Source organism: Tyto alba, unplaced genomic scaffold, assembly GCF_018691265.1.
Source record: "Tyto alba isolate M040663 unplaced genomic scaffold, T.alba_DEE_v4.0 Super-Scaffold_41, whole genome shotgun sequence".
Classification (NCBI taxonomy): domain Eukaryota; kingdom Metazoa; phylum Chordata; class Aves; order Strigiformes; family Tytonidae; genus Tyto; species Tyto alba.
In genome coordinates this window covers 520,561-545,477 of record NW_024881317.1, presented here as the reverse complement: position 1 = coordinate 545,477, position 24,917 = coordinate 520,561, and the positions used below count along the sequence as shown (strand labels likewise).

Below are 24,917 nucleotides of genomic sequence, written 5' to 3'. Positions count from 1 at the left end.
CTCGCCCCACCTCAGCCGCAGCCGGCGGGGGGGGGGTCCCACCACACACGACATTCAGAGCCCCCCCGGAGCTGTCTGTCCCCAGCTCGGCGGCACAGATCATCCGGAGAGGGACGAGCGAGGGTTCTCCGCGTTCAAGGAGCAAGGACGTGAACTCGAGGGAAGAGAAATAGGAAGAAGAAATGCTTACTAATGACTGCTGGGTGGCACCCGAGGACCCCAAACCCCTCTGAAACCATTAACTCTGCTCCATGACCCCTGCAGCCCCGGCACTGACGCAGCTGCTCGGCCGTAGGTAACAGAAGCCCTGATCCAGCGAGGGGCTGAGCTGAGACAGGAGCACAGGACCGCTGGCTGCTCGCCCTCCTGCACCTCTACCCTGCCCATAAACTAAGGCATTAACCCCCCCACCTCAGCTGCCCTTCTCCGCAGCCATGAACATTAACGTTTCACCAGGCAGAATTGGTGCGAGGCCAACACAAAATTGCTTTCTGTATAAACGAGCTTAAATCAAGGCGATTTTTACATGGGGATCTGTTTGCCGTGATGGGTCTCAGTGCTACACGCGTAAGGCAGGAGCGCCAGAACGGCGGGGCCAGTATTTACCCAACCCACCCGGAGCACAAAAAATGTCTGGAACGGGAATTCGGCAGTGGACACTGATGAAACACGGACGCCAGCTCGCGGCCTCGCTCCCCGCAGCCCAGAAAGCACGAGCACGGCGCATCGGGCACGCGTGGTCCCCAGGGCAGGGCAGCCCTGCCGTGCTGCCAAGAAATAGGAAACTGGTCTGGGGGGGGGGGGGGGGCGTGGAAAATCCTTCTGTATTTTGTGGTTACTGCGATAGTAACTTAAAACGATCTGGTTTCGGTCCTTGGCCCTTTGCCCCGGTGAAATGAGGTTTCTCGGACAGGGGCGCAGGACGCCCGCGCTGCCGGGCTCACATTCAGCCCCTGTTTGCTGAGCCCCAGGGTGGCAGCCGGGGCTGGGGGGGTGGGCTGCCTCGCATGTGCTTCCCGCACAAGAGCCTTGGTGTCACCAGCAGCCCCCCCCGAGCACCCCTTCGTGGTGCAGGGGGGCCCGATCCTCGGCAGGGGGGGGTGGGTGCCCGCAGACCCCGGGGCAGCGCTTGCGGCTGGGGTCCCACTGGTGCTCCCCGGGGAGATTTGGGGGGTGGGAGACGCGGTGCCCAGGCAGCCCTGCACAGACCCGTTCTGGGGGAGTCTCCTCCTATTTCTTGTTAGAAAGCGCTTTCCTGCGCACGGCAGGATTTCACCTTCCGGCGAAGCCTCTGCCGGTCCCCAGGACGAGGCGCTGACATTTTGCTTTTGTGGCTCCACGCGCCGTTACGTTTGCAGAGCCTTACGGGGTTAGAAGTGAAACGCAACCCAAAGAGTAACGTAATGGCTTCTCGAGAGAAAATGAGTTTCTAAAAATAAACCAGCAAAATGAGAGAATGGAATATTTTCGCATTGATTTCACTGCCATGAATATTTATAAAACTTAGTTTAATAATATTAAATAAAATAAAAAAAGCGCACGGGGTGAGAACTACTGCCAGCATCCCTGTTCGCATCAAACTGCAAAGCACACATGAGGAAACACCCCAACGACGGCCGCTCCTGAGACCCTGCCACAGCACCCACCCTGCAGAGATCGATTCCAGGGGCAGGGAACCACCAGTCCAGAAACCAGAAAGATCCCCAGAAAGACCCCCAAAGCCCCGTGGGGTTTATTGCCCGTGGTGACAGGTCACTGCCCGGGGAGGCCCCAGCACCCCGGTGTGTCACCAGCCCCATCTCTTTCCCCTCCCGGCTTCACCTCTGCCTTGTCAAGCCCTGTCCTCAGGCCAAGCAGCTTGTTTCTCCCATCCCAGATGATGCCCCTGCTCATCTTAACGGGCAAATAATCACGACAAATTGAATTGCCACTCAGCTCCTACTCCTGCCTATTAACCCCTGGAGTTAGCAGGTGAAACCGCTCCCCAGCACAGGCTCCAGCCCGTTTCCAAGTTCCAGCACTTGGTGCCGTCACCCCGGGCTCACCCACCCGCTCCCAAACCCCTGGATGTACCAGCTGCCCCAGCCCCGGGGCCGGGGGGGGCCCGTGGCTTGGGAAGGACACAGGACACTGTTCACTACGGTGAGATGGAGCAAGTGCCGCTTCGCCCAGCTGCGACACGACTGTCCTCTTCTTCCACCGCTGCCTATAAATATTCCCTCCTCCCGCAGTGTGCGGTTTTCCAGCCCGGCACTGAGCGCATTTCCCTGCCTTCCAACCCAAAGGGCTTCTCTGCAGCACCTCCGGAGCACAGCCGAGATTATGGGGGGTTAAAAAAAAAAAAAAAAAGGCAACATGGAGGTGCAGGAATGTACAGATTACAAAGGAAAAAGGATGAAGAAGTGCAAGGAGAGGGATGCGTTGCCAAAGCAACCACTGACTGTGGGGATGAGAGCGGGAGACCGAGGAGGGGGCAGAGGGAGCGAGGGCACCGGGGGAGCTGGGCGAGGAGCTGCACCCATGGCACGGGCTCACCGGAGGAAACGCGGCTCCGCGAGCACAGGAGCCGGTTTGCAAATGCTTTTCCAGCTGCTTTTAAAACCCATCCCCACCCGCGTGCGAGGGGAGGGGAGGGGGGAAAGGAAGGGGTTTCTGAAGCGGACCTTCAGCTCGGGAGCCTGGGGCCGCCCGGAAAGCCCAGGGGAGAGACCCCCCAGCCCCTCTGCCTGCCGGGGCAGCCCCCGGCCCCGCTCCCAGCGAGGGAGGGGGACACAGGCACAGCAGCCCCCCCCCCCCCCCCCGAGCCCACCAGACCCCACAGCCCGGCTCCCTGGAGCAGAGCGGTCAGGATCCAAGGGGTGGAAGCTGCCGTTATCTGAGGGCCAGCGCATTGAGTTAATTGTGCAAAATGTCAACCAGTAATTAGAAAATGAGAAGCACTCGCTGTTTAGTGACACATAGCAGTGGCATTTCTATTTTCAGACCTTAACACAACTTATTAGAGTCAAAGTCTAATCAACGCCCCACACTTGAGCAGAGGATGGAGAGTGACCCAGATCTCACCCATCTCTAAATGCCCCTCGCTTACGGGAAGGTTTTAAACTTTGTTCACGCTTCAGACGTGGATCAGGAGGAGATGGGCACTGAAGTCCCTGGAGCAGGGCAAAGCGCTGGCATCACACAGGGGCTCGTTCTCTGTACAGGTGCCATTTTGTGCTTCGTTTGCAAGTGGAAAATGAAGCAATGCCAGACTCCTCCTGGCAGAGCCAGGCCTGGGGGGGTGCTGGCAAACGGGAGCGAGTGGATTTCCACGCGCGGTCTCCATCTCTGCAGCAGGGAGGGATGCCCCGAAGCTGCTGGCCCCCAGCCGCGCTGTCCTCGCAGCAGGCAGAGGGGGCCACCAACGCCCCGAGATCCCCAAGTCTCGGTGCGATCCCCTGCAGAGGATGCCACAGCAGTTGCCCAGCCCTGGTCCCACAGAGGATGGCCCCAAAGCCCCGGGTCTCCTGTGTCCCCCCTACACAAATCACTGGGGGGTGACAAGTGGCCCCCCCTGACCTGCCCCCAACCCGGGGTGAGCCCAGCCTGGCTTTGGCACAGCTGGAGATCCCCATCTCTGACAATCAGGGTCGAGCAACTAAACCCTCCCGAGGTCCCTCAGGCTGGCCCCAAAAATCACTGCCCCCGCGAGCCTCCGGCGGGATTTAGGCTGCTCCTGTGTTCACCTGATGTTGGAGCTTCGGAAACCTCCGACCTCGTCACGCTGGGCAGCAAACACCGTCACCCAGAGGGGTCTGAGCCGCAGCCCCTGCCCGGGGGCACGGCCGTCTGCAGAACCCGGGGAGGGGGACAGCAAGGCACAGCCACCCCCAAGGCCCACGGTGGCTGCAGAGCTGCTGCTCCGACACGGGACGGCAGCAGGGAGGGCAGCCTTGAATCCGAGCTGAACACCACAGCAGCGACCGTGCACGCGTGCTGCTGCTTTTACAACCCTTTACGCTTGTTGACCTGCGAGAGCCCCTCGTGTGCAAGCGCCCATCACCGTGCAGCCAGGACTGGGAGAGCCCAGGCGCTGGTGCAGGAGCATCCCGGAGCTCTGCACTGCCAGGATCCCACACCGAGACGGGAGGCACATCCTGAGCCCCACAGCTCCCCCTCTCCTCGGCTGCTGGTGGCCCTGGAGCATCCCCGGCCCAGACGGCAGCTCCCAGCAGCAAGGCGAGCCCTGCTCGTCGGGTGAACCCCTGCTCCCCCAAGCACTGCATCCCAGGAGCTCTCCCTGACAGCTCCAAAATTCTCTGGCACTATTTTTACCCCGCGGTTGCTATAGAGACACCAGACCCACTCGCCGTGATGCAGCCTCTTTCGGAAGCGCTGCATCACCGGCTGCCTCCAACAACGCACGGGGCAGGAGGCCACTATTTTGGGCAGAGCCCCACCGTAGCCGGAGGAAGCCCAGCTCTGCAGCGCAGCCTGGACTGGGAAAGCCGAAAGGTCCAGCAGGGAGAGTGAGATGTGGATGGCGGGAGGGGGACAGCAGCATTTTGGAGCCCCAGGAGCCTGCAGCCCATCACCCTGCCCTCCCCATCCAGCCCCGCTGCTCTTTATCCCCCGGGCTGCACTTAAAAGCAAGCAGGGAAACGCTGAGGCTGCCCGACATGGGGTATGCCAGGAAGGGTTCGGGGCCTGGAGATGAGAGAGCTCACGTTCAGGATTCATCCGCTCAGGGCTGGATGCAGCCTGGCAGCAATACCACAACATCCAGACTCGGAAATAAAGGGGCAGCAGCTTTCCGAAGACATGAGAAGGGCTCGGTTACGGCCGTGCTGGAGCAGGAGCGGGGTGCAGGTCCCCCTGGACACCCCCTCCAGCCTGGGGGAGCTTTGCCAGCTCCCCCTGCCCTGCCGAGGGGCGATGCTGCAGGACGTGGGAGCAAACAGCCTCCTGCTCCATCACTCCTGGTGTCCCTGGGGCGAGCTTCTGCCTCCCCCCCAGCCTGGCCAAGGTGCAGCCGTGCCCGGGCAATGTCCCTGTGCCGGGGCTCTGCTTTCCCAGAACCACGGCCAGCTCGACCCTCGGGCCAAAGCCGGGGACAGGAGGGGACGTGGAGCCGGCTGTGCCCAGCACGGGTGCAGCCCTGTGTGGCCACCCACGGCGTCAGTGGCAGGGCTGTCATGAGCAGAGGCCATCACGGATGGCAGCTAATTAATCTCCATTACACCGTGGGAAGCCGGGACTTGCTTGTTTAACACACACCTGCAGCATCCTCCCGGCACAGCGAGGCGTGGGACAAGCCCACCGCAGGGCCAATGCACACACTGCTGCGCGCGAGGAGCACGCTGAAGGGCTGGGGACCCCCCCCCCCCCATCTGCCTTTGCAGGGCACAGGGACCCCCACCACCACCCCACAGGTCACCCCAGGAGACACGGGCCGTGCCCCAGCCAGGGCGCTCGGCAGCAGCAGCGGTCCCCTCCAAAACGCTAAAAGCTGCCCCCCTTCACCTGCGCTCATCCCCCCGGGGGGAAGCACGTTTATAAAAAGGCCTTGCGTGGATGAGCTGGCAGAAATAGCTGCGCGCAGCCCTCTCCGGGCGGTGTAAGGGATGAGCACCAGCTGTGCTGCAAAACACCCAAAATAGAACCAGCGCCAGCGCCGCGCAGCCCTCGGGGAGCTGGTCCCCGGTTAGCCAAGGCAGCCAGAGAAGGGAGACCGTGCCCGTGTCCCCCCCTGCCTGCATCTGCACCCCCCCACTGCCGGGGCAGCCTCAGAGCAGCCGGGAGCTTGGGGAGAAGCCCCCTCCCCAGCAGATGGGCTCTGACAAGCTCCTCCCGTGGCTTCAGAAGCAGCCGGAGCCGTGCTTGACCCTGAGCCGGCGGCATCCCTGGCCTCGGACCCTCGAAGCGTCTCTACAGCCCCTGCTTGAACGCCCCAGGGGTCGCGGCTGCACCACACACAAACCAGACAGGCCCCTCACGGTCCCAGCAAGCTGCTGAAAGCAGCTCCCTCCTCCTCTGCGCTGGGCCAGACTCTAATTACCACTTCAGAAGGCTGCACTAAACAGATGCGAGCTGCCCCACAGTTTGTCTGGGGCGAGATATTGCTGGAGTGGCCCAACAAAACCCTCGACATCCCTGCTATTCCCTTCGGTGTCACAGCCCTGTCACCTCTGCCTCTCCCTGCCCGGGAGGAGGGCACCACAGGGGAGGAACGGCCCCTCTGCCGGGATGAGGGCTCTGGGTACCAGCATCCCAGTGCACTCCGGCAGCATCTCCACAGCAGCGCCCAGCCCCCCGCTGCCTGCCAGGGCTGTTCTCCAGAGCAGAGCCCAGATCACCCGCGGGATGGCACCCACAAAACCGCCTCCATCCCAGCCTGGCCCGGAACTGGCTGGGTCTGGACACCGTCCCGCAGCCCCCGGGCCTGCCCAGGGCACTGCTGCAGCGCTCAGGATCGAAGCGAAGGCTCGGAGCCCGCTTGCACCGGAGCTACAGCTTCTCCTCCCGCAGCCATCCCTGCCAGCCCTGTTGCCATGGCACCCTCAGGGATGGCACGGATGCCGGCAAGGAAGATGAGGAGGATGAAGGTAGGTGGACACCTTGGCTCCGCGTAGCCAGGACGGGGCTGGGGTGGATCTGGGGGTCCCCCGTGCAGCAGGCGGGAGCCATTCCCCCCGCCCGGGGTGTCCCAGCTCTCCAGGATAACTGGCGGCAGTGGGCAGCCACACAAGGTGCTGAGCCGGCCTTGGCGGCACAGGGCTGGCCCTGCCCCGGGCTCCACCGTCCCTGTCCCCATCCTCGGCACGCAGGTTGGGTGAGCTGCTCCCATCCGCGCCTCCGACACAGCCACGGGAAGAAATCAGCTTTTGCGCTGGGTCATGAACAGTAACCGGGCTGAGGGCTGCTGCCCCCCAGCCTACCCCTGCCTCCACCTCCCTCTCCCCCCTCTCTGGTTGCTTTTTGGGGGTCTCAGACCGCGCTGTTTGCATCAGCGCTAGCAGAGGCTGAGCAGCGAGCCACAGTGATGCTGGTCCCACAGCAGAGGTCACATAAAAAGGCTCGGTCCAGAAGAACAGCAGGGTTAAAGCCGAGATGACACAGATGACACTTTCCAGGAGTCTACGCATCCCCCGGGGTTCAGCCAAGACCCTTCGTGTTCACCGCTCCTCATAAACCAAGGGAGAGGCAGGGATATTCAACCCCAAAGCTCTTGTTTAACCCACCACGCAATTAAAATCTCCCATTTTAGGCACATCTCCTATTCACAGCAACTGAACTTGGTACCCGGAGCCTGGCGAGCCGGCACTGGGCACGCAGTGCCCGGAGTCCTGGTACCAGGGCAGGGAGCAGCGCGGTTCCCCCAGGTCCCACAGTGAATCGTCAGGGAGCAAACCGCAGCCCAGGGAACGGCGCAGACATTACTCAGCAAATCATTACGAATAACTAATAGGTCTGAAAAAACGTAACCTGTGATCATGTGCGAATAAGAAGGGGGGGGGGGGGTGAGGAACAACGACACACATCTCCATTAATCACTCATCATGAATTATTCAGCAAAAGAGGAAGCAGAAGGCAAACACAGGAACGATTCGTGTAGAAATGGAGTGGGTTTGGTGTTCAGCCCCTCCATAGCCAGCGGTCCCAGCAGCCTGGCAGGGCCCCCCCAGCCCCTCGGGGAGATGGAGCTGGCACCGCCGTGCTCAGCCCTCGCTGCCAGGAGCGGGGCCGGGGCATCTCCCACCCGCCCGGGCCCCGGCGAGCTCAGGCTGGCAGAGCAGGAAAGCAAACGCTCAGGTCCTGACCTCTCAAGGAAGCTGCTGGCAGGTCTGCCCTCCGGGACACGGCACCCAGGAGCTGCAGGGAGAGCCCACGGGTGGGAGACGGGGCCTCTGAGCACAGCCCCCCCCCGAGGGGCTGGTTTCCACCCACACAGGGTCATTTCTGCCACCTCCACCTGTACCCAGGCCGCAGCTTTTGTCCCCGATGACCCGAACGCCAAGGCAAAGGCAGGGCAGAGAGTCTGCGCTTCGGTATTTCCTCAATGCGGTGGAAACCGCCAAGCACTCCTGTAATCCCACGCTACAGAAGCGTGCTCGGCGAGGCCGGAGCACCAGCTCCACCCCAGAGGCACCTCGGGGCCCCGCACCCACAGCTCCCCGCTCCAGGCACCCACTCCCGACACCCCAGGACCTTCCTTCTCCCCCCCTGCTCCCTCCCCAGTGTGACCATCCCTCACCAGTCCCTCTGCTCCCCAGCAGCCGTGTGACCCCCCCTCGAGCGGGCACACACACGGCCCCTCCACGCCCGAATGCTGCCGTGGCTTTTCTCTGGTGCTGGAGAACAAACCCCCGCTCCCAGGCAGCCTGTGCTCATCCTGCCAAGACAATTTATCTGCTTCTAAATTTTTCTTTTTCTTTTTTTTTTTTTAAAGTAAAGCTTTTCTACAAATAATCTGGTGTGCGTGCATGCATCTGAAAATGAACGGACAAACATATATTTTCAGGGTTTATATGGCCAATTTAGCCAGCTACTGAGACATCTCTGTGTTACTGGAGTTAGCAAAGAAGCTGCCATAAGGTTTTCCTAAACGCTTGCTAATGTAATAAGACCTTCATTTCTCTGTTAGCTCTGATTATTATTATCATCTTTTACCAAAGAAGGTTGCAATTTTAGATTATATTTTAGTAATCACAAGAGAAATTTCCCCTAATGTTAATCTAATCTAGGAGAGTGCTATGATAAATACTGTTACAGGCAGCGGTAGTCTGCTAAATTACAGACCCATGTGCAACACTGTGTTTATTGTGCATTTATGACCATTTCCCCACTTTCCACCCAATTACCTGTTTCTGCTGGGACCGCTCCTGCAGCCAGCAGCCACAGGGCGAAAGGCACTGGAGTCTGCAGGAAAGCGGGTTTCTGCCCGGGTGAGAGATTTGGGGACCCAAGGTCTGGCCAGGGACAGGTCCCAGTAACCTCCCAGCAGCGCCGAGGGGAGCTCTGTGCCCCAGAGAGCAGCACGCAGGGGCCCCAGATCCCCCCCACCCAGCACAGAGCACGCGGGCACCCCAGACGTGCGCTGGGACCCCAGGGCCATTAGCACCGGAGGGGAGCGGGGGGGTCTCTGGTCCAGCCCCCAGCTCCTAGTGGGGTCAGCTGGGGGCTCGCGTTTGCTCCCAGCTGGGTGCCCCTGGGTCCGGAGCCTCTCCGGGAGCCCACGCCGGTGCTGAGTGGTCCCCGCAGCGACACCCACGGGGCACACGCACCAGTGCACGGCCACCCTCCCAGTGCCCGGGCACACGCGGGTGGCACGGCCTCCCCCACTCCAGACGTGGGCACGCAGACCCCCAGGGACACGAGCACCCCGGGGCAGACACACGCAGAGCCCCCCCCGCACGTGGACACACCCTTGCATGTGGGCACACGTGCAAATATGCGTGTGCAGGGGCACGCGGGCACGGGCACACGCACACAGGGATGCCGCCCCGCAAAGGGGCACGCACCCACAGCGCAGCACCCACGTGGGCACACGCGTGGGGACACCCCCACACACACCCCCACACCCCCCGCACAAACACACACCCACGCTCACCCACCACACGCACAAACGCCCACGCACGGGTGGGCACAGACGCTCACACCCCTCCCACTCCCGCCCACGGACACATCCACATACCCCACGCTCACGGTCGGGCACTCACACGGACACGCCCCCCCAGCCGGGCAGGGACACAAACCCGCATCCCCCCCCCCCCCCCCCCCCACGCCGCACACGGACACCCCCGCCCCGCCGCTCCCCGCACCCACCCGGGGGCGGACGCGCCGCCTCCCCCCCCCCCCCCCCCGCCCGTGCCCTCCTCCCCACGCAGCCCGGGGAGCGGCGGCGGGTGACGCAGCCGCCCGGAGCGAACATAAGGGACGATGCGGGCGGGGGCCCCGGTGTAGCCCGGTACCGCCAGACCGGGCACCGGCACCGGGAACCGGGCAGCAGGTAGCGGGCCGGGCACGGGGGCGGTGGGCTCCCCCCCTCCCCTCCCCAGCACCGCGGACAGGCCCTGGTGGCGGGGGGGGGGGGTAAGGGGGGGACTCGGGGGGGGTCCCCGGTGCCCCCGTCCTCCCCCCGCGGGCAGCGGGAAGGGCCGAGGCTGCAGCCGGGCTGGGACCCGCCGGCGAGATGGAGGTGAGGAGCCGTCGGGGAGCGACTTGGAAAGGAGCCTGCGGGGTCCCCCGGGGTGGGGGGCAGCGGCCGCGGGCAGCTCCCGGGGACGGGGACACACACACGCACACCCCCCCACACCCCCCCGCTTGCGCCTTTGAGGGGGGCTGTGGGGGGTGATGCCCCCAGGGCGAGCACTTACAGCGGGTCCCAGAGGTGCGGGGTGCGCGAAGGGCAGGGCAGCCTGCGCACACCACGGGGGAGGCTTTTGGGGAGCCCCTGTGAGCACGGGCTGCCAAGAGCTCCGGGGGGGGGGGGGGGGGGGGAGATGCTCCGGGTGGGGACACACGCACGCAGAGCCGGGCAGGCAGCAAGGGGCAACAAGAGCGTGGAGCAGGCGGGGGCCGGGGCGTGTGGGCAGAAGGTCTGTCTGTGCCTCGGGTGTTTCCACGGTGCTGGGCACCCACCGGGCCCTCCAGCACGGCTCCGAGCTGCCAGCGGAGCCCCCCCCCAGGTCGCAGAGGTGCAGGGGGGGGCGGGTGTCGCCCCCCGGGGGCAGCAGGGCCGCGATGGGGAGCGATGCGCAGGAGCCTTACCTGGCTGCATCTCCCGTAGCCAGCCCGTGGCAGGCAGCGCCAGGGAAGCACTTGCCCGAAGAGCCGGTGCCTGTCGGTCCTGCGGAGCCGGCCCTGCTGCGGGGGGAAGCTGCTCCCCCGGCACAAGCGGCTCACACCACCATTAAGCAGCACGGGGTTACGGGCAGCGTGGCCACAGCTCCTTCACGTTTCCTCCAGCAGTGAGGAAGCAAAGATCACGGCTCCAGCCCGAGAAGCCACGGGAGATGCTCACGCTGTCACCAGCGGGCTCTGCGTTACCTCCCGAGAGACCTAGAAGACGTGGTGGAAACCGCCTCGGCATCAGGACCATGCTGATTTCTGGGGCATTTGGGGAAATCGGCTGCACCCGGGCAAACGCCAGCGCAGCCACCGGCGAGGCCGGGCTGGAGAAGAGCGAGGCAGGATGAACCGAGGGACATTGCCCGGGAGCAGCGAGAGCAAAGCTGCTCTGCAAGGGCGGCCGAGCCGTAGGCTGAGGGTGACCCCCCACACAGGCTGGGGACGAGATTGCATCAGCAGGGCCAAATCAGTGACGGGTCCCACAAACAGAGACCATCGGGCCAAGGCAGGGCGGCAAGTCAGGTCCTAGGTCAGGGAGAAAAGTCCCATGAAGGAATCTCACAGGAGCGGAGGCACCTCCATCACCTCCATAGCTCAAACCAGGACTGGAGGGCTGGGCCAGCGTTTAAATAGAGCCCCCGCCCAGGGGCTGAGGGAGGGAGGGAGGGTGGGGGTCTCAGGTGAGGCTGGTCAGGGCAATTAAGGGCAATTAGTGCGCTCAGGGCCCTGGCAGCCAAGTCCACTAGTGTGTCTGGAGCAGCGGAAGGCCAGAGGCTCAGTGACAGATGGAAAAAAATACAGTACCCCCTAGAGATGAGATTATTGAGAGGGGGCAGATGCCGTAAAGCAAAGGCGTGGAGCGGCTGTGAGAAGGCAGGGCTGGGGCATCTCCCACCTGACAAAGATCAGCTCTTTCTCCCCAGGAGACCCCCGAGGAGAGCCAGCCTGTCCTCCCACTGCCACCCACCTGCCCCGCACCCTGGGTCCCCGCTGTGTGCAGGGGGCTGCGGTGCTGCACACGGGTGGGGAGTGGTTTTGGGGGGCTCCTAGTGCCCCAGGGCGGGGGTGGACGTGGCTGGAGAGGTGGGAGCAGGGCTGAGGAGCAACCCTCACCTCTCCTTCACGGTTCCTTCCGCAGCCGCTGGCCGACGCCATCTCTGCCCACCAGTGATCAGCGGCCGGTGCCATGGATGAGGTGACGGAGCTGGAGATGGGGGGGAACTCTCTCCTGAAGGCAGTGTGGCTCGGCCGGCTCCGGCTGACCCGCCTGCTGCTGGAAGGGGGGGCTTACATCAATGAGAGCAACGAGAAAGGGGAGACCGCCCTGATGGTGGCCTGCATCACCAAGCACGTCGACCAGCAGAGCATCAACAAGGCCAAGATGGTGAAGTACCTGCTGGACAACCGAGCTGACCCCAACATCCAGGACAAGTCCGGGAAAACAGCCCTCATGCACGCCTGCATCCGCGGCGCCGGCGGGGACGTGGTGTCCCTGCTGCTGGAGAACGGGGCAGACCCCAGCCTGGAGGATCACTCGGGAGCGTCAGCTCTGGTCCACGCCATCAACGCCGACGACAAGGACGTGCTGCAGCACCTCCTGAACGCCTGCAAAGCCAAAGGGAAGGAGGTGATCATTATCACCATGGACAAATCGGCCTCTGGCACCAAGACCGCCAAGCAGTACCTGAACGTTCCCCCCTCGCTGGAGTTCAAGGAGAGGGCCCCCCCCGAGGCGTGCACAGCACCCTCCAGCACCCACCTGAAAACTCCCATCTCGGCACCTTCCCCTGCTGAGAAGGAGAACGGCATCTTCAGCTCGCACCCCGGGGACAGCCCCTCGGCCAGGGCTGCCGACGAGCCCCCCTCCCCGGGCCGGAGAGCTGGTGCGGGCAGGAGAGCCCGCCTGCCCCAGCTGAAGCGGCTGCGGTCGGAGCCGTGGGGTCTGGTCGCGCCCTCGGTGCTGGCAGCCTCCGCGCACCGCGACGACACGTGGGTCTGCGCGGACGACGAGGTGATCACGGGCATCGGCGACCTCTCGCTCTCCAAAAAGTCTCCCCTCGCCCGGGGCAGCAGCAGCAAGAGCAAGGACCCCTCTCTCTTCCCCCCGGTAGACGAGCAGGCCCTGAGGACGCCGGCAGCCCCCGGGCCGCTGGCGAGGAAAGCAGCCTACGAGAAGAGCCAGGCCACCCACCCGCGCCTGCCCCGACGGAGCACGGTCCCCGAAGAGCCGGAGAGCGTCGGCTCCGGTGCCGCCGGCTTGGCCGCGGTGATGGATGCGCTGCACTGGCGGAGGCTGGGCGCCGAGCACTACGACTGCGACCCCCAGCCCCCCGGCGCGGCCGAGGCGGGGAAGGTGCCGTCGGAGAGGAGGAAGCTCAGCGGGTCCCACCTGGCCCTGCTGGGCGGCTCGCGGGAGTCCCTGGACGGCATCGCCGGCACATCGCCCGGGACCGTCCGGCGCCGGCCGCCCGGCTTGCTGGAGAGGCGAGGGTCTGGGACCCTGCTGCTGGACCACATCTCCCACACGAGGCCGGGATATCTGCCCCCCCTGAACGTGAACCCCAACCCCCCCATCCCCGACATCGGCTCCAACAGCAAAACCTCCCCGCTTGCTGCTGGCTTGAAGTCCCTGGTGCCCATCGCACCCAGCTCGCCCAGGCGGGGCGACTTGAGAGCCAAAAGGAAGCTTCTCCGGAGACACTCCATGCAGGCGGAGCAGATGCGGCAGCTCTCCGATTTCGAGGAAATAGTGGCCCAGTAGCTGTGTCACCATTTGCCTCCCAGGAAGGCTACCAAACCAGTGCTGTCCCTGCAGAAACATGACGGTTCCCGCACAGAGCGGCCGCCCGGCTCTAGGGAAGCGCTGGTGGCCACGGGCGTCAGGCCTGTGCCCCGGGGGCTGGACCAGGAGGTTCCTGCCCTCACTTGCCAGAGATGTAAGGAGAGCCTGGGCGTCCAGCCTGAAGAGCTGAAGTCTCTCTTGTGCTCTTCATTCACTTCTGGACCTTTCCCCAGGAGCAGCTGCCTGAGAGGTGGATCCCAGACCACCCCAGATCGTCAGGCTTCGCACAAGGGCTCCTGCCTGCAGTTCGTTTATTCCTCATTATTTACAATCCACTTTTCTTCCATCCCGCTCGTTGTGACACAGAAACCCGTCCAGAGCCCCGTGCCAGTGAGCCGTGAGGCTGGTGTGTTTGTGAAGTGCCTACCAGGAAGGAAAGGAGCTTAACGCTGCGCGAGGTCGGAGGAGCAGAAATATCCCTCTCTAGCCATCGAATGTACCCTCACTGTGCTGGAGAGGGAGACAGTTCTCCGCCTCAGAGATTTCCAAGCACTTTGAAACTCCAGCGGCTGAGCTAAACCCCGTTACTGCTGCAACCCGGTGCCTTCGGTGGGCCTGGATTGGGAACGGGTTTGTCTCTGTCTCTGAAGCGACCAAGGTTCAGGGGCATTTCCCACCGCACTGAGCAGCTCCAAGCCCTGAATTCCTGGGCGGGGAGCGCTCCCAGCTCGTCTGCGTGGGAAGCTTCTGCCGACAACGGGGGAGCAAGGATGCCAAGTTGCCGAGGATGGCACGTGGCGAGTGTCAGGGGTTGGTCCCAGCCTGGGAAAGCTGCAGTGGTGCAGCCTGAGTCCGAGCACGGCTGGAGGCGGGGGTGCGGCTGCGGTTCCTTCCCGGGGCACGGGGACCCCAGCACCCAGCCCTGCAGACAGCCGGGGCCGCGCAGCACTCGCAGCACGTGGCAGCTTTGCAGCATCAAGGGCAGCGAGACCACGCACCGCCGGCCCCCTCCCACCCGCACACCCCAACCCGGCACCGGCCGGCGGTGGGGAGCACGCCTCGCCCCACGCTTCGACGGGGCCAGGGGCTGGATGCGTGCCGCAGCTGCCGGCTGCCAAGAGGAATCAGCCCACAGCCCCGACTCGGTGAGCGTCCCGGATCTGCGCCCCCCCCCGGCCTCGTGCCACCCGTATAAACCCGAGCGACAGCAACTCCCGTGGGTTTATTCAGTGACGTCCCGCGTGTCCCGCCGCCCACGGCACAGGCAGCGGCACCGAGTGACAAGCACACAGCAGCAGCGTCGCCCCCCGGGGCTGATGCCGGATTCTGCCCTCACCTCAGTCCTCCCTCCGAAACAGCCAGCGACGAGCCGGGGGCATTGGCCGTCCCGCTCCAGGCTGCCCCAAAACTGTGTGAGGCAGCACCGCTTTTTGGGTTGAATGTTCTCTGAAAGTGCATTTGAGATTTAAATACGCTATTTAGAGCAAAGGTGGGCTTATATTTTTACAGCCTTAAAGTTTATACTTTCTGTAGGTCAACTGTCTTCTAGAGTGAATTTCAGGCGTATTTTCCCTATAATGATGATGTTTGTGTTGTGTTTTAGCGTGGCATTTTAAATCTCGCGGCTCGCCTTTTCCGTTCGTTTCTAAACATTGCAGTATTTGGCGTTTGTCCCTTTTTTAAGCCGCATCCGCGCCGGGGCGGGCCGGGCGAGCGGCGCTTCCCCGCGGGGGGTTTTATTCCGCGTGGGCGCGGAGGTGCGAGCTGGCAGGTGCCGGGGGGGTGACGCCGTGCAGCCCCGGAGACCTTTTCTGTTAACGAAGAGCCCAGCGATGGCCCGAGCCGGCCGCTGCCCGCGGTGCCGGGGCTCCGGCCGCCGCTCGGGGGCGGAGCGGGGGGGGGGGGGGGGGGGGCCCGGGGCCGCCCCCAGCGGAAGCGCTGCCGGTACCGGGGCCGGGCGGGCGCCACGTCAGGGGGGCGGGATGCGGGGCGGGATGCGGGGCGGGATGCGGGGGCTGGTGCTGGGGCTGGTGCTGTGCGCGCTGCGGGCCGGCCCGGCCGGTGGCACCGAGCTGACCTTCGAGCTGCCCGACAGCGACAAGCAGTGCTTCCACCAGGAGCTGGAGAGAGGCCTTAAATTCACGCTGGACTACCAGGTATTGCCCGCTCCGCCCCTTCCCCCCTCCTCCCCGGGCAGGGCTGCGGCTGCACCCCCGGCTCCCCCCAGCCCTGGCCCCGGGTCCGCCCCGGAGCCGCTACCGGGCTGTGCCCGCGGCGGCCACCGGAGCCCCCGACCCAGCCATCGGGGCTGCCCCCCCCGTGCGGGCACCCCACCGGAGCTCCGGGCACCCCACCGGTGCTCAAGGCACCCCATCCGAGCTCCAGGCACCCCACTGGAGCTCCGGGCACCCCATCCGAGCTCCGGGCACCCCACCGGAGCTCCGGGCACCCCATCCAAACTCCGGGCACCCCATCCGAACTCCGGGCACCCCACTGGAGCTCTGGGGACCCCACCGGAGCTCCAGGCACCCCATCCAAACTCCAGGCACCCCATCCAAACTCTGGGCACCCCATCCGAACTCCAGGCACCCCACTGGAGTTCCAGGCACCCCATCCGAGCTCCAGGCACCCCACCAGAGCTCCGGGCACCCCACCGGAGCTGCTGGGGTGCAGCATCCCCAGGGGCTCCCGCATCCCAGGTCCCCTCCTGTGGTGGGCAGCCGTGGGCACGGCGCAGGCTCAGCGAGGGCACGGCCGTGCACGCAGTTGTGGGGCCGGGCAGAGCGGTTCCCTCCAGGGCCAGAGGCTCTCGCCGTGTAGTTTGGCAGGTGCCACCGGCGTGTCCTTGCACAGGTGATCACCGGGGGACACTACGACGTGGACTGCTACGTGGAGGACCCCAACGGCAGGACGATCTACAAGGAGACCAAGAAGCAGTACGACAGCTTCCCGCACCGTGCCGAAGTCAAGGGCGTCTACACCTTCTGCTTCAGCAATGAGTTCTCCACTTTCTCCCACAAAACCATCTACTTCGACTTCCAGGTGGGCGACGAGCCACCGATCCTGCCCGACATGAGCAACCGTGTCACCGCCCTGACGCAGGTGGGTCACCGCACGCTGCCACGGGAGGAAGGGCTTGCTGCAGCTCCTGCCTGCGGCCAAACGGCCCCACGGGCCGGCAGCTGGGGGCTCGTCCCTCTTCCCCTCTGCCAAATGCAGAAGTGCCAACCACCGGCCAACCGCCCCGCCACGTGCAGGCCACGTCCTCCTCCCGGTGCCACGGGCAGGAAGGGATGTGGGGGGGGGGGGGGGGGGGGCTGCTCTGGTTGTGAAACTGAGCACCCCGTTTCCAGCCCACGCAAGGGAAGGGCAGCAAGGCTTCTCCATCCCTTGGTGTGACCCCGCCGGGATGGCTGGGCCACCCCTCGCGCCTCAGCGGGGCCCCCGGCCATGCCCCGGGGCTCACGGCAAGCTCCCGCCGCCGGACGGTCTGCAGCTGTGCCCCTTTGAGCAGAATTGCCCTCGGGCCGGGGCTGGCAGAGACCCAGCGGCACAGGGTGCTGCTGTCCTGCTCCCGGGTGCCCCGGCACGGTCCTCAGCCCCCCCTCGGCCGCTGCGCTGTGCCAGGAGCGATGGAGCACGCTTGTCTCCCTAGATGGAATCCGCCTGCGTCACCATCCACGAGGCGCTGAACACGGTGATCGACTCCCAGACCCACTACCGGCTGCGGGAAGCGCAGGACCGGAGCAGAGCCGAAGACCTCAACGGCCGGGTCTCGTACTGGTCGGTTGGGGAAACCCTCATCCTCTTTGTGGTCAGCATTGGGCAAGTGATGCTGCTGAAAAGCTTCTTCACCGAGAAGAGGCCCGGCGGCGGCGGGGCCGGCACCTAGAGCCGCAGCAGCCCTGGGCCCGAACTGCAGGAGGGGGGCAGGCGGGCAGCGTTCTCGGGGGGGGGGGTCACGCTTCACCTCAGTGTTCGAGGCGCTGCCGTGGGGGGGTGGGCTGGGTGGGAGCGGGGGTTGACGTGATGCTGCTGCTGCTGAGCCACGTGGATAATGGTCACCCCAGCATGCGCGTCCCCCCCCCCCCAGCATCACCTCCCGCTTTGCCTTCGCCTGCCCTGCGGCCCTGCCCCCTCGCCCAGCTGCTCTGTCCCCACTCCCCAGCTCCCCCGGGGAGGCGGGCGGACACGCCGGGGTTTGGTGTCAACACTCTGGCCTCACAGCGAAGCCTTTCCCCCGTCTTTCTGTGCTGCAGGAGCAAGCAGCGTGCCCCGTACACGATGGTATTTTCACATTTACGTGAGCCCATGCCCAGGGCTTGTCCCCCTGTGCCTCCCACCGTGCCCAGCAGGAGCAGGCACAGCTCTTCCCCACCTGTGCCGAGGAAGCCCCATCCCCACCCCAGCAGCAGGGAGCACCCCCCCACACCCCCGGGACTGCAGCCCCCTTCCCAGGAGCCCCACAAAGCAGCGACCCACCACGAGACCCCCAGGGAGACCAGCGCGCTGAGCGGGTGCGGGATCGCTCCTCCGGAGCCGGTTCAGCACCACGGGTGTTTTACTTTGCCACTTCGTAATAAAGATCCCTGTGACAGTGACTGGTGCTGCCGTTCTTGGGGCACCACTCCCGGGGGGGGCAGCCAGGTACGGCCACGGCCACGGCCTCGTCGGGCACTCACCCCCCACCAGCGCTCTGGGGACAGGGCTCAGCATCCGCGGGGGTGACGCCAGTCTCCCCCCCGGCCCTCGGCAGACCCCTGTCCAGGAGGAAACTTTCTGGCACAGGCAGTGACCGCAGCCTTGCCACGCACCGGCCGAGTGGGCTCCCAGTGCCAGACCAGATGCTGGAGCCGGGGAGACCGCGGCGGCAGGAGCAGCTCTCCCAGCCATCGCCCCACTGCTGCGGGCAGCTTGTGCACGGGGCCGCGCCGGCAGCGGGGGCTCCCCCGGGGCTCCGGGCACAGCCCCAGGTCTGGGTCCCGCCTGGCAGCGGGGGCCCAGCCACCCACCGCAGCAAAGCGGGGAGCCCCGGCCAGATGTGGGCTGGAGTCAGCCTCTCGCTCCAGTGCTGGCTCCGGCTCTCCCCGTAACCCTTCCCCAAAGCCGGGGGGCACCACAGCGGTTCCCGTGCGCCGTCCCTCGCCCCCAGCATTGCTCCCGGTGCCCCGGGGAGGGCTCAGACCGGCTGCTCCAGCACGCAGCGGGGAAGCGAGGGGCCCAGGCACCCCCAGCCCCTGCTCAAGGCCCAGGGCTGCAGCCACCTCCCCAGCCTCTCCCGGCCCCACCAGCAGCGGCAGCTCCCCCGGTAGCGCTGGCCTTGGGGCTGTTGCCACGCAGCCGGGAGCAGCTGGGCCCCCAGTGCCTCGCAACGACCTTCAGCGGGAGCTGGGAGCTCCCGTTCGGCACGGGGCCGCCGGCGGGCGCGAGGCTGCTGCGGGCAGCACCGTGCCCTGGGACTGCTGTCACCTCGGCACCACCAGCGGGGACCAGCCCCGCACCCCACGGGGGACAAACCGCCCCCGCAGCACCCAGCCCTGGCCACTGTGTGGGACGGGACACCCTTGGATGTGTCCCTCCCTGGGGACCCTGCCAGCACCCCACGGCGAGGACGGAAGCAGCCAGGACTGGCCCCAGACCAGCCACCCCCGCGCTTGGGGCTCCCACCCAGCCTGCCCCCAGCAGCGCTGGCTCTGGGGACCCCAGCCCAGCTCTCGGCTGGGGACGCAGGCAGGACAGGAGGTGGCCACAGGACGCTTTATTGCGGTGCTGGGCTCTGCCCCAGCCGCTGCGCAGGGCTTGGCAGGCGCAGAGAGGGGACCAGGGGGCACCCACACAGCCCCCACATTGCAGAGGCGCTTCGGGATGCTGGAAAAGAGCGACAGTGACCCCCCTCCCTGCCAGACCTGTCCTTGGTGTCCTGCTCCCGGTCCCCTCTCGCCTGCACCCCCGGTGCCTGCTGAGCACCCCGGGGTGGGCACGGGGCCGTGCCCGGCTCACAGGGAGCTGCTCTGGCAGGAGCCGGCCCCATCGGGCACCCGCTGCTCCCGCCCCCCCAGGACACCCCGTTTGGGTGGCAGGGAGGAGGCTGAGCAGCGGAAGGAGCCGGTGGCCGGGGAGGGCGGCTGGGGCTGGGGGCCGTGCCCACAGGGGCAGCCCCAGCCCCTCTGGAAGGGGATGGTGAAGAGCCCGTAGGTGATGGGGTCCAGGCACGCGTTGAAGAGGCCGAAGATGAAGAGGATGTGGGTGAGGGCTGGTGAGACCCTCTTCTCCATGGCCCGTGGGCAGAACCAGTACCACAGCCCCAGCAGGTAGTAGGGGGTCCAGCAGAGGATGAAGGAGGAGACGATGACCAGGCTCATCTTCAGCATGCGCAGCCGTGCCCGCGGGATGTTGTTCCTGGAGCACCGCAGCGACACGTCCCGGGAGGAGACTGGGGGGGAGCACAGCCCACGAGTGGGGGACACTTAGCTTCCTGGATGCTACGGGGACCCCACACCCCAAGGGAGGGCCAGAGGGTCTCCACACAGCCCCGGCCAGGGCTCCCCACTTGCTCCCTCCATCCCGGGGTCCCTGCAAAGCCCCTGCCCGGGCGTGGGGACGTGGCAGCCGGGTGCCCGGGCACTCACAGAGGCCGGAGCCCATGCGCCGGGAGATCTCCAGGAGGATGCGCGCGTAGCAGCAGACCATGATGAGCAGCGGCAGCAGGAAGAGGCAGGCGAAGCCGAGCATGTTGTAGAGGGTCTCGTGCCAGGGCTGGGCGAAGCTGCCCCGCGTCGTGCACTGGGTGAAGTTGTGCGGGGGGCGGAGGGTCACCGTGCGGAAGAGGAACAGCTGGAGGCAGAGCAGAGGTGGGAGAGCGGCCCCCTCCCCGGGGCCGCGGGGTGACGGGGTCTCTGTGCCCCCGCGATGCCAGGGCACCAGCTTCCTGAGCTGGGGACCGCTGGACCCACAGTGTCAGACCCCCTGCCCCTGTGCCAGCTCCCCTCTCCCAGGGGGCTGGGGGCACACAGCGGGGAAGGGGGCAGAGCTGGGTGGAGGGGGCACGCTGCCACAGCGCCTCCGCTGCCTGGCTCGGCTGCTTCTCCACCAAGCCCTCTCCATCCCCATCCCGCAGGTCGTGGGAGCACCGGCACGGTGGGCGGGTGGGGGTCTGGCACGGGGCCGGAGAGGATCCCCAGGGGTACCTGCGGCACCGAGAGCCCCGCGCTGAGGAGCCAGGCGACGTAGAGCATGATGCGGTTCCTCCTCCGGGCGCGGGCGATGGCCAGCGGGCGCAGGATGGCAGCCTGCCGGTCCAGGCTGATGACGACGGTGACGAAGGCGGAGGCGTACATGGCCAGCAGCCGGAGGTACATGAGGAGGCGGCAGGCCAGGTCGCCCGCCTGCCACTGCAGTGTGATGTTCCAGACGGCGTCCAGCGGCATCACCGCCACCGTCACCAGCAGGTCGGCGGCCGCGAGGTGCAGCAGCAGCAGGCGGATGTGGGAGCGCCGGCCGCCCCCCCGCCGCCCCCCCCGCCGCCCGCAGCACCGCCAGGTTGCAGCCGGCCGAGAGGATGAAGAGGGCGAAGGTGGCAGCCACACGGGCCTGGGCGGCGGGGGAGAAGGTGGGCAGCCGCAGCGGCTCCTCGGCACCCTCGGCGGGGGGGGTCCAGGAGCAGCCCCGCTCGGGGGGGGGCAGGCTGCCGGGGGGCTCCGCGCTGGCGTTCCCCACTGCAGGGTCTAGGTCTGGACGGCCCCCTCCTGCCGCAACAGGGAGACAGGCAGCCCAGAGCAGGCCCTGGGGTGGGGGCTCCGGGGGGGACAGGTCACAGCATGGCGGGTCCCGGCCCCTGGAGCTCCCTGCCCAGGGCCAGGGTGTCTGCACCACGACCACTGCCCCAGCTCGCTGTGTTCCCCTCCTCAGCTGCTCTCTGCATCCCCACTGCTCCTCCAGAGCCCCCCAGCAGCCCTCAGAGCCCCCCAGAGAGCTCCGGGGGTCTTTGGCACCAAGCAGGGCATGGGGGGACAGTCTCAATTGACCCCAACCCACCGCCTACCCCAGGCTATTGCTGCTGCCCATCCACCCCCCACCCCGCAGCATCCCTCGTGGTCCTGCTCGGGACGGAGACCACCCCAGCCTCATGCTGGAGCCCCCAGGGCACCAGACACCCCAGTCCCCCCCCCGCCCCACCTCACCTCCAGCCAGGGTGTCCTGCCCAGCACCGCCCAGTCGGGCCATGTCACGGCTGCTGCTCGCGCACTGTCGGGTCCCCACGCCGAGGGCTCCTGCTTCCACACCGGGCCCGGCGGCAGCGAGCTGGGGGGGGGGGACACACACCGGGGAAAGACGGGGAGCAGGGCAGGTACCGCCGGTGCCTGCAGCCGCCTCGGCGCCTGCTGCGGGGCCACACGCGGGAGGTGGCCGGTGGGATGCCCTTGGGGGCTCGGGTTGCTCCTTGACGTACCCAGCCCACTCGGAACGGCGCGGTCCTTCACCCTGCGCCGCCCACGCCCACGTGTGTAAGCGTGCCCAGCGCTCACACACGCACCCCCACCCCCCCCCACACACACACAGAGGCTCAGGTGCACGTTCCTGTTGACGCACACGCCTGCGCGTACCTGTGCACACGCAGCTCTGCCCTGACACCGCGTCCCGCTACCCCCCACCCGCGGGCGGGCAGCTCCGTCCCCCTCTGCCCACTCCCATCACCCCGGCTCATCCCAAACCCTGTCCTCACAGCGTGGGGCTGGCCGGGCCCCTGCTCGGCACCTTGGGCACCTGCCTGCCCCAGGAACCCCCCCCGGGGCAGGGCAGTGGGGGCCGGGGAGCTGGGCGAGGAGCTGGGCAGAGGGGGACCCCCCCCAGCCCGGGTGGGTGCTGCAGCCTGCCCTCCCCAGGGCTGGGGCTGCTGCTGCCAGGGCCGAGCATCGGGGTGCACAAAGGCCCCTTGCCTGGGGGTGCATCACTGGGGGGGGGGGGGGGGTGGCTCAGAGACCCACGGGTCTTTTCTCCCAGCCCGGCCTCTGCCAGCTGCTCCTGCAGACCAGGGCCAGAATGTCTCCCCAAGTCCCTTGAGCCCTGGCTGTGGAGGGGGGGCTGCAGTCAGGGGGAGGGCAGAGGGGCTGCTTTGCATCTCAAAGGCTTCGACCTAGCCCTGGCAGAGGGAATTAACATTATTAGCAAGTCATTTCACAGATAAGTGGGGCTCATTAGCCCTGCAGACCCCCTGCCCCAGAGCTCCCGGAGTGGGTGGGGAAGGGCCCCCCCAGCGCATTAGCACCCAGCTGCCAGGCCCCACCATGGTCCCTGTAATGGGCTCAACAGACCCCGACCCGCACCCCACAGGGAGCCGCCGAGGGGGCTGGGGGGCAGAGGGGCCCCATCTGCAGCCCTCCCCCCCCCACCCCCCTCTGCCTGCAGGGTCTCCAGCCAGAGGGGTCAGCCCCAGCCCCACGCACAAGCCCTTCCTCTCTTGCTGGACCCCAAATTCCCACATTCAACCCTGTGCTGGGGGGGGGGGGGGGTGTCTCACAGGCACCAGCACAGGGGGGCAGGCGATGCTCAGCTCACACCAAGCCCCAGGGCCGGATTCGGAGGGTGCTGGTGACCCCCACGCCTCCCCGGCCAGGGGAGGCCCTGGGGCAGGCAGTATCTCTCCCCAACCCTCCCCACAACCGCTCCCCGAGCCGATGTGGGGGTGTCCAGACATGCTGCACCCCGTCCCATGCCCGCGGGAACAGCCACGCGGTGACACGTGGAGGGGCACAGGGATTTATTTATGTACAGTCGCAGCCGCCCCAGCACGTCCGGCACAGCTCCAGGCTCACACGAGGGGCAGCTCGTCCCCGCCACCTCCCAGCTGTCCAAGGAGGGGGGGGACACACACAGACATGTCCCCCGAGCTGCAGGCATCCGGACCGTGCGTCGTCGTGGGGCTGCGTGGCACCGGGGGCTCTGGCACCGGGGACCTGGGGGGCTCGTCCGGGTCAGTCCTGGGGCTGCGACGGCAGCAAAGCCTCCAAGAGAGAGAGCAGGTCTGCGGAGAGGTCCTGGGGGGAGCAGAGCGGGGTGAGGCGGAGAGCGGCCAGGGCAGGGGTCCGGGGCAGGGCTGGGGTCTCGGGGGGGTGCAGGAGAGGGCTCCCACTTAGGGATGACCAGGACCACGGCCTGAGGTCTGTCCCTGCTGATGGGACCCCAACACACAGGAGGGAGGGTGTCCCCGGGGAGGACGGGCGCAGGCGGAGGGATCCGCACGCACCAGGAGGGGGGACACCTCCGTTCCCAACCCTGGACAAGGCTGTTGTTACCCCAAAACCAATCCGCACACTGCCCCAAGCCAACGGGGCGCCGAGCGCAGCGGGGCTGAGGCCTGCCCCATGACAGCCCTGTTCTGGGGGTGCCACCCGGGCTCGCCCCCACCCTGCCCGCACACGTACCTGGGTGACTGTCCCTGCATCCACGAGCTCCGGCAGCATCAGCCCCGCGTCCAGGAGGGGGGTCGCCGGGGAGGTCCGGGGGGGCCCCTGCGCAGTGGGGAGGGGGCAGCCAGGAGGACGTGTTGGAGGCGACAGCCCCGTGCAGCTCCGGGGGGGTCCCGGTTGCAGGGGCGTAGGGGGGTGACCCCCAGGTCTCCGTCCCCATGTCAGGAACCCCAAGCGCCTCCGGGGGGGGTCCCCGCCGCAGCGCCACAGGGGGGCGACCCCCAGGCCCCCGTGGCGTGCGGCTCCAGGGGGGTCCCCGCTGCAGGAGGTGACCCCCAGCCCGCAGTGCCGGGGGGCGAAGGGGCCGGGGCCGGTGGGCGCAGGCGGGGGGCCGGGCTCTGGCAGCACCCCAGGCCCTGGGGGCAGAGGGGGCAGTGGCGGGGGGCTGCCCCCCGCCGCCGGGCCAGCGCCTCCTCGCTGAGCCCCAGCAGGGCCGAGAGGTGGGCGATGTAGCGGATGGCGAGGCGCAGGGTCTCGATCTTGGTGAGGCTCTGCCCGGCGGGTGCCAGCGCGGGCGGCAGGTAGTGCCGCAGCCGCAGCAGCGCCTGCGCCAGCCGCCGCATCCGCAGCTTCTCCCGCTCGCTGGCGCTCTGCCGCGGGCCCCCCGCACCCCCGCACCGCACCCCCTTCCTGCCCCCGGGGCCGCCCCGCAGGCGGGGGGCTGCAGGGCCGCGGCGGGGTCCCCGGGGGGCGGCGGGGGACAAGAGGCCGCAGGAGTCGGGCGAGGGTGCGGGCGAGCTGCTGCTGTAGCCCTCGGGGTCCGGGGGTCCGCGGCAGCCCCAGTCCTGAAGCAGGGCCGTGGCGGGGGGCGCGAGGCCGGGGGCTGCCGAGCGGGCCAT

The 24,917-nt window shown here is 66.8% G+C and overlaps 4 protein-coding genes across 10 annotated transcripts; 2 read left to right on the top strand and 2 right to left on the bottom strand.

The window, feature by feature from the left end:
* The first annotated feature begins 9,835 nt into the window (after nt 1-9,835).
* On the top strand, nt 9,836-15,190 carry ANKRD34C (ankyrin repeat domain 34C). Of its 7 annotated transcripts, none has more exons than XM_042804304.1 (3): nt 9,836-9,988; nt 10,951-11,335; nt 11,969-15,190. In XM_042804304.1, exon 3 carries the CDS (start codon nt 12,017-12,019, stop codon nt 13,589-13,591), a length of 1,575 nt encoding a protein of 524 aa, XP_042660238.1. In that variant the 5' UTR covers nt 9,836-9,988; nt 10,951-11,335; nt 11,969-12,016; the 3' UTR covers nt 13,592-15,190. The 7 variants fall into 7 exon arrangements, with proteins under 7 accessions (XP_042660238.1, XP_042660237.1, XP_042660234.1 ...); XM_042804303.1 differs by having other exon boundaries at nt 9,836-10,177; nt 10,951-11,306; XM_042804300.1 differs by having other exon boundaries at nt 9,836-10,177.
* Nucleotides 15,191-15,606: 416 nt separating this feature from the next.
* On the top strand, nt 15,607-18,213 carry TMED3 (transmembrane p24 trafficking protein 3). Its single transcript, XM_042804307.1, has 3 exons — nt 15,607-15,768; nt 16,466-16,714; nt 17,268-18,213. The coding sequence occupies exons 1-3, from the start codon at nt 15,607-15,609 to the stop codon at nt 17,502-17,504; spliced, it is 648 nt and encodes a 215-aa protein (XP_042660241.1). The 3' UTR covers nt 17,505-18,213.
* A 1,142-nt stretch (nt 18,214-19,355) lies between these two features.
* Nucleotides 19,356-21,920, bottom strand: LOC116959205 (gonadotropin-releasing hormone II receptor-like). The gene is given in 5 exon segments (XM_032983280.2): nt 19,356-20,045; nt 20,242-20,446; nt 20,800-21,129; nt 21,131-21,357; nt 21,793-21,920. Coding segments are annotated over 5 exon segments (1,242 nt in total). The 5' UTR covers nt 21,836-21,920; the 3' UTR covers nt 19,356-19,608.
* Nucleotides 21,921-23,583: 1,663 nt separating this feature from the next.
* Nucleotides 23,584-24,917, bottom strand: LOC122154575 (mesoderm posterior protein 1-like). The gene is given in 4 exon segments (XM_042804293.1): nt 23,584-23,646; nt 24,034-24,103; nt 24,105-24,265; nt 24,267-24,917. Coding segments are annotated over 4 exon segments (945 nt in total).